General features: G+C 49.6%; 1 protein-coding gene across 1 annotated transcript; it reads right to left on the bottom strand.

The window, feature by feature from the left end:
• Positions 1 to 2,294: 2,294 nt before the first annotated feature.
• LOC138352973 (uncharacterized) lies at positions 2,295 to 7,014 on the bottom strand. Its single transcript, XM_069305635.1, has 4 exons — positions 6,985 to 7,014; positions 6,691 to 6,795; positions 3,228 to 3,374; positions 2,295 to 2,534 (listed from the first exon to the last, which is right to left on the bottom strand). Exons 1-4 carry the CDS (start codon positions 7,012 to 7,014, stop codon positions 2,295 to 2,297), a joined length of 522 nt encoding a protein of 173 aa, XP_069161736.1.
• Positions 7,015 to 7,759: the final 745 nt, after the last annotated feature.

Genomic DNA, 7,759 nt, shown 5'->3' with positions numbered 1-7,759 from the left:
GCCGAGAAAATGACCATTGATACTTTGGACGATGATCAGGAATTCCTAAACCAGGAGAACTGCCTTCCCAAGTTGAAACATCTTGGTAAGCGTGAGCTTGTGTTAATAAGTGCCTACATTGAGATTAAGGTGAATGATAGAGATTCGCATGTTGAGATCCTCTCAAAGGTGTAAAGACATTTACACCTTTTTCACCTAAACTTAACAGCAAGCAGGAAGGTGAAGTCTATAGTAAAGGAGAAAGTGTTATGGCTTCCATTGAAAAGGAAAACCAAGGAAGTGATGGCGAGAGTGACCCAGGTGAACATAATGTGAGCCTATTAATTGTGAAAATGCGAGAGGTAGAAATCCATCGTGAAATAGAATGGAAAAAGCTAGAACTAGAGAGAGAAAAAAGAAAAGCTAGAATGAGAGAGAGAGAGAAGAGAAAAAGCTAAAGTTAGAAAGAGAAGAACGAAGAGAGAGAGATAAGAAAAAAGAGAAGCAAGACGAAAAAGAGAAGAGAGGGAACGTGAAAGCGAATTGCAACGTTTGGAAATGGAAGAAAGGAGAGAAGAAAGAGAGAGAAAGATAGAGAAAAAGACAACACTAATTGGGAGTGCTAAGATTAAGTGGTAGAAGGGAACCAGTGGTTTCAACCCAGTGCCGAACATTAAAATGGTGTCTACATTCAATGAGAAGGAGGTGTCCAAGTTCTTCTCTGCTTTCGAGAAGATCGCTGCATCATTAGACTGGCTAGGAGACAATTGGCCAATTATGATCCAATCCGTACTGACTGGGAAGGCCCAAACAGCGTACTCCACACTGTCGGCAGGTGACTCTAGTGATTACGATGCTGTCAAGAAAGTGGTGCTGATGGCCTACCAGTTGGTGCCTGAGACATATAGGCAGAAGTTTCGCCACCTTAAGAAGACACCAGAGCACACCTTTACGGAGTTCGCGTGTATTAAGGAGCAGCTGTGTTACGAATGGTGCGTCACAGAAGAACAAAGAACTACTGGAACAACTCGTCTTATTAGAAGATTTCAAAGAAAGTTTATCCGGTGATCTGAAGACATTCTTGGAGGAGCAGCAAGTAGAGACTTTGGGTGCTGCAGCCACCATGGCTGAAGAATATATTCTAACCCATAGGACCTCTACCAGGAATGTTCCGAAGATCTACTCAACACCATTGTTGAAGTATAAGCCGGAAGAGACGACCATCCCGCGTGGTGCTCCGAAGACACCCCCAGGTAGTCCAAGATGGACTAGTCCAGGTAGTCCAAGACGAACTGGTCCAGGTAGTTCAAGACGGACTGGTCCAGGTAGTCAAAGACGAACTGGTCCAAGACGGACTGGTCCAGGTAGTCCAAGACAAACTGGTCCAGGTAGTCCAAGACGAACTGGTCCAGGTAGTCCAAGACAAACTGGTCCAGGTAGTCCAAGACGGACTGATCTAGGTAGTCCAAGACGGGCTGGTCCAGGTAGTCCAAGACGGACTAGTCCAGGTAGTCGAAGACGAACTGGTCTAGGTAGTCCAAGACGGACTGGTCCAGGTAGTCCAAGACGGACTAGTCCAGGTAGTCCAAGACGGACTGGTCCAGGTAGTCCAAGACGGACTGGTCCAGGTAGTCCAAGACGGACTAGTCCAGGTAGTCCAAGACGGACTAGTCCAGGTAGTCCAAGACGGACTGGTCCAGGTAGTCCAAGACGGACTAGTCCAGGTAGTCGAAGACGAACTGGTCTACGTAGTCCAAGACGGACTGGTCCAGGTAGTCCAAGACGGACTAGTCCAGGTAGTCGAAGACGAACTGGTCTAGGTAGTCCAAGACGGACTGGTCCAGGTAGTCCAAGACGAACTAGTCCAGATAGTCCAAGACGGACTGGTCCAGGTAGTCCAAGACGAACTAGTCCTGGTAGTCCAAGACGGACTGGTCCAGGTAGTCCAAGACGAACTGGTCCAGGTAGTCCAAGACGAACTGGTCCAGGTAGTCCAAGACGGGCTGGTCCAGGTAGTCCAAGACGAACTGGTCCAGGTAGTCGAAGATGAACTGGTGCAGGTAGTCCAAGACGGACTGGTCCAGGTAGTCGAAGATGAACTGGTCAAGGTAGTCCAAGACGAACTGGTCCAGGTAGTCCAAGACGGACTGGTCCAGGTAGTCCAAGACGGACTGGTCCAGGTAGTCCAAGACGAACTAGTCCAGGCAGTCCAAGACGAACTAGTCCTGGTAGTCCAAGACGAACTAGTCCTGGTAGTCCAAGACGAACTAGTCCTGGTAGTCCAAGACGAACTGGTCCAGGTAGTCCAAGACGAACTAGTCCTGGTAGTCCAAGACGAACTGGTCCAGGTAGTCCAAGACGAACTGGTCCAGGAAGTCAAAGACGAACTGGTCCAGGTAGTCGAAGATGAACTGGTCCAGGTAGTTCAAGACGAACTGGTCCAGGTAGTCCAAGACGAACTGGTCCAGGTAGTCGAAGATGAACTGGTCCAGGTAGTTCAAGACGAACTGGTCCAGGTAGTCCAAGACGAACTGGTCCAGGTAGTCGAAGATGAACTGGTCCAGGTAGTCCAAGACGAACTAGTCCTGGTAGTCCAAGACGAACTAGTCCTGGTAGTCCAAGACGAACTAGTCCTGGTAGTCCAAGACGGACTGGTCCAGGTAGTCCAAGACGAACTAGTCCTGGTAGTCCAAGACGAATTGGTCCAGGTAGTCCAAGACGAACTGGTCCAGGTAGTCCAATACGGGCTGGTCCAGGTAGTCCAAGACGAACTGGACCTGGTAGTCCAAGACGAACTGGTCCAGGTAGTCCAGGACGAACTAGTCCTGGTAGTCCAAGACGGACTGGTCCAGGTAGTCCAAGACGAACTGGTCCAGGTAGTCCAAGACGAACTGGTCCAGGTAGTCCCAGACGGACTGGTCCAGGTAGTCCAAGACGGACTGGTCCAGGTAGTCCAAGACGAACTAGTCCTGGTAGTCCAAGACGGACTGGTCCAGGTAGTCCAAGACGGACTAGTCCTGGTAGTCCAAGACGAACTAGTCCAGGTAGTCCAAGATGAACTAGTCCTGGTAGTCCAAGACGGACTAGTCCTGGTAGTCCAAGACGAACTAGTCCAGGTAGTCCAAGACGAACTAGTCCTGGTAGTCCAAGACGGACTAGTCCTGGTAGTCCAAGACGGACTAGTCCTGGTAGTCCAAGACGAACTGGTCCAGGTAGTCCAAGACGAACTAGTCCTGGTAGTCCAAGACGAACTGGTCCAGGTAGTCCAAGACGAACTGGTCCAGGTAGTCCAAGACGAACTGGTCCAGGTAGTCGAAGATGAACTGGTCCAGGTAGTCCAAGACGAACTGGTCCAGGTAGTCCAAGACGAACTGGTCCAGGTAGTCGAAGATGAACTGGTCCAGGTAGTCCAAGACGAACTAGTCCTGGTAGTCCAAGACGAACTAGTCCTGGTAGTCCAAGACGAACTAGTCCTGGTAGTCCAAGACGGACTGGTCCAGGTAGTCCAAGACGAACTAGTCCTGGTAGTCCAAGACGAACTGGTCCAGGTAGTCCAAGACGAACTGGTCCAGGTAGTCCAAGACGAACTAGTCCTAGTAGTCCAAGACGGACTGGTCCAGGTAGTCCAAGACGAACTGGTCCAGGTAGTCCAAGACGAACTGGTCCAGGTAGTCCAAGACGGACTGGTCCAGGTAGTCCAAGACGGACTGGTCCAGGTAGTCCAAGACGAACTAGTCCTGGTAGTCCAAGACGGACTGGTCCAGGTAGTCCAAGACGAACTAGTCCTGGTAGTCCAAGACGGACTGGTCCAGGTAGTCCAAGACGAACTAGTCCTGGTAGTCCAAGACGGACTAGTCCTGGTAGTCCAAGACGAACTAGTCCAGGCAGTCCAAGACGAACTAGTCCTGGTAGTCCAAGACGAACTGGTCCAGGTAGTCCAAGACGAACTAGTCCTGGTAGTCCAAGACGAACTAGTCCTGGTAGTCCAAGACGAACTGGTCCAGGTAGTCCAAGACGAACTAGTCCTGGTAGTCCAAGACGAACTGGTCCAGGTAGTCCAAGACGAACTGGTCCAGGTAGTCCAAGACGAACTAGTCCTGGTAGTCCAAGACGAACTGGTCCAGGTAGTCCAAGACGAACTGGTCCAGGTAGTCCAAGACGAACTGGTCCAGGTAGTCGAAGATGAACAGGTCCAGGTAGTCCAAGACGAACTAGTCCTGGTAGTCCAAGACGAACTAGTCCTGGTAGTCCAAGACGAACTAGTCCTGGTAGTCCAAGACGGACTGGTCCAGGTAGTCCAAGACGAACTAGTCCTGGTAGTCCAAGACGAACTGGTCCAGATAGTCCAAGACGAACTGGTCCAGGTAGTCCAAGACGAACTGGTCCAGGTAGTCCAAGACGAACTGGTCCAGGTAGTCCAAGACGGGCTGGTCCAGGTAGTCCAAGACGAACTGGTCCAGGTAGTCCAAGACGAACTGGTCCAGGTAGTCCAAGACGAACTGGTCCAGGTAGTCCAAGACGGACTGGTCCAGGTAGTCCAAGACGGACTGGTCCAGGTAGTCCAAGACGGACTGGTCCAGGTAGTCCAAGACGAACTGGTCCAGGTAGTCCAAGACGGACTGGTCCAGGTAGTCCAAGACGGACTGGTCTAGGTAGTCCAAGACGATCTAGTCCTGGTAGTCCAAGACGGACTGGTCCAGGTAGTCCAAGACGAACTAGTCCTGGTAGTGCAAGACGGACTGGTCCAGGTAGTCCAAGACGAACTAGTCCTGGTAGTCCAAGACGGACTAGTCCTGGTAGTCCAAGACGAACTAGTCCAGGTAGTCCAAGACGAACTAGTCCTGGTAGTCCAAGACGGACTAGTCCTGGTAGTCCAAGACGGACTAGTCCTGGTAGTCCAAGACGAACTAGTCCTGGTAGTCCAAGACGGACTAGTCCTGGTAGTCCAAGACGAACTAGTCCAGGTAGTCCAAGACGAACTAGTCCTGGTAGTCCAAGACGAACTTGTCCTGGTAGTCCAAGACGAACTAGTCCTGGTAGTCCAAGACGAACTGGTCCAGGTAGTCCAAGACGAACTGGTCCAGGTAGTCCAAGACGAACTAGTCCAGGTAGTCCAAGACGAACTGGTCCAGGTAGTCCAAGACGAACTAGTCCAGGTAGTCCAAGACGAACTGGTCCTGGTAGTCCAAGACGAACTTTGCATCCCAGCAATGCAGTTCAGTGGGTAAATTCTGTCTCGAGACAATGATATGTTGCCACGATTACACTGATGATTCAGTATTACCAGCCTAGGGCACATTTCCATAAATATCAGTGTTACTCAAATACTGCCAGTCACTAGGATATTTTCCGTTATTAGTATTATAAATAATACTAATAATGGTGTGGTACAATAGTATCACTTATATAATGTTCAAAGAGAGATGGAGGGCGCACATAAACGCAATAGCAAAATGATATGAAGTTTACTATACGAAAACTACATTAAGCATATAAAGAAATAACACATGGGCTAAATATATGAAATGGATGATCTGGAGAACTCTGGCAGCTCTCCTCTCGCCGCCTCTGGCAACTCGGACAGCTGGGCAAATTTAAATGAGGGACTCTGGCCCTCTCGATGCACGGGAGACATCTCCCGTCACGCAGGGTGCAGTGCACCTCCACAGATCTCCAGTATCAGCTCTTGATACTGGTAATGGCTCAAAAGGGCAACCACTTACGGGCTATTCATGCCCGTGCCACCTTTTGGGTGGCTTAATCTTCATCAATCCTCTGGAGGTGGGGGGGGGGCAGCTCCGTCAACGTCGTCCTCTCGTCCAGCAACTGAAACACTCGTTCCCTCGCTGTCTTCTCCAAGTAGTAGTAATACTGGCTGACCTACTGCCTACTCTAATACTAACATAATAAGAAACATACTAACGAGATATATATATGTGTACTGGGCCTACTTAGCCTAGTCATCAAGGGACAATGGGAGGGGAAATAATGATCTACCTTTATCACTCCTGTCCATCGACGCCTGTCCTCCGATGGTAGAAGTTACACGGTTCCCTGGTTGTTCCACGGTGTTCCGGTTGTGTGTCACAGGTCCTCAGGCATCGTGGAGAAATCACGTTTTCGTAGTACCTAATCCCTGGATTCAGGTCTTCCAAACTGGTCCAACCAGTGGTCACTGAGCATGTCACTGTCCACACTCGCTCCTTCAACGAGACATTTTCTCCTGGAACTGGATGCGGTGCCTTCCCTTCAGGAACTCAGTAGATGTGACCTGGTCACTGCAGCACTGCACGTCGTACCAGAGCGGACTCGCAGGGCGCCAGACTTGCCCTCCCAGAGTCGCCGCTCACCTTCCGACGCCGACTAACAGCCACGAGTATTTGACACTTCTTTGCCCACTAAACTCGGCTTCTTCGTATTCTGCTGAAGTACAGTATCTTCTGCGACAATGGTAGACTGCCTATGGCTGCTCAGATCCACTGAACGAGGCTCCCAGAACCTCCAATCTCGGGAGCTCACTGACGCACTTCCGCTCGCGTCAAAAATCTGTTAAACTCTGCTTGGCGCAGTGACCTGCAGCTCCTGCCAGGCCTCATGGCAGGAGCTGCAGCAATTCAACCGTTCCGGGAATTTCCGCACATACTCTTCCACGGTCATTAATGACTCCCTCGACGTCAACTGCTCCTTTAATATCAACAACGGACTTCTTACTTCGTGTCCAAACACTAGTTGGAACGGAGAGAATCCCAGAGACTCTACCACAGGATCTCTGAGCGCAAACAGGGCTGGACAGATAGCTTCATCCCACTCTGCTACCTGTTCCGCACAATACAGTCGCAAAACGGCTTTCAGGGTGGAGTGGAACCTCTCAATCGCTCCTTGCGACTGAGGTCTGTAAGGTGATGATCGAAATTGTGTTATTCCTCAGCATGCAATAGCCTGCCTAAACCACTTCATTTGGAAAACGTTTCAGCAATCGGACTGAATTTCCTTGGGTACTCGTACCCAAGAGAAGAATCGCTGAAGGTGTCCCATATCGCATCTCGATGTCACCTTCGGCACTGGGATCGCTTCCGGAAATCGCGTCGAAGCACACATGATGGTCAGCAAGTAACTATTTCCTCTTTTTGTTCTAAGTAAGGGTCCCACAACGTCGATTATTAGGCGTTCGAACACCTGGCAAAACTCAGTAACTGGAACTAAAGGTGCTTTCGGGATGGCAGGGACGTTCTTTTCCGCCCTTTGGCACGGTAAGCATGTCTTGCAGACTCTCCTTACATCCACGTCCATGCCCGGCCAATAAAAATGTTCCCAAATCCGGCTTAAGGTCTTGGTCACTCCCAAGTGACCTGCGGGATCCACTGAGTGGATCCATTGTTCAGTTAGTTCATTTATCAGCCTAAGTGACAACAGAGAGGAATCTGCTGTTATACTTGAGAGAGGCATAGACAGGAGTGCTAAATTAGGCTGTTGATAAGCTTACTTTAACGTGTCATTTAAGGACATTAAATTAATGTCAAGATTGTTTTTGTATTAGATTTAGTTCTTTATGAATAGTTTTGTTATTGTTGCCAAAGAATCTGTCTTTCTGTCAATACCTTCCAATATTATTGCCACACATATTCTGTAACATGTTGAACTGTTCTTGAGATCTTCAATGAAGGCTTTTGGATTCGAAGCTGATTCATAGCAGAACACATCAAATCAAATTTGGATTGAGCACTCGAGAGCTACCCTTATTATTGCACTGGCAGTCGAGGCGCTCAACGATCTAGTGGAT

The sequence above is a fragment of the Procambarus clarkii genome, chromosome 55 (genome assembly GCF_040958095.1).
Source record: "Procambarus clarkii isolate CNS0578487 chromosome 55, FALCON_Pclarkii_2.0, whole genome shotgun sequence".
In the NCBI taxonomy this organism is placed as follows: Eukaryota; Metazoa; Arthropoda; class Malacostraca; order Decapoda; family Cambaridae; genus Procambarus; species Procambarus clarkii.
The sequence above is the reverse complement of the archived record's forward strand: the minus strand, read 5'-3'. Positions and strand labels throughout refer to the sequence as shown.

Coding starts and splice junctions, on each gene's coding strand:
- LOC138352973 (XM_069305635.1), bottom strand. CDS start 7,014: ATGGGACACCTTCAGCGATTCTTCTCTTGG. Junction 6,796..6,984: donor TTCAGCGATTCTTCTCTTGG/GTACGAGTACCC, acceptor TGTGCGGAACAG/GTAGCAGAGTGGGATGAAGC. Junction 2,535..3,227: donor TGGACTACCTGGACCAGTTC/GTCTTGGACTAC, acceptor TACCTGGACCAG/TTCATCTTCGACTACCTGGA.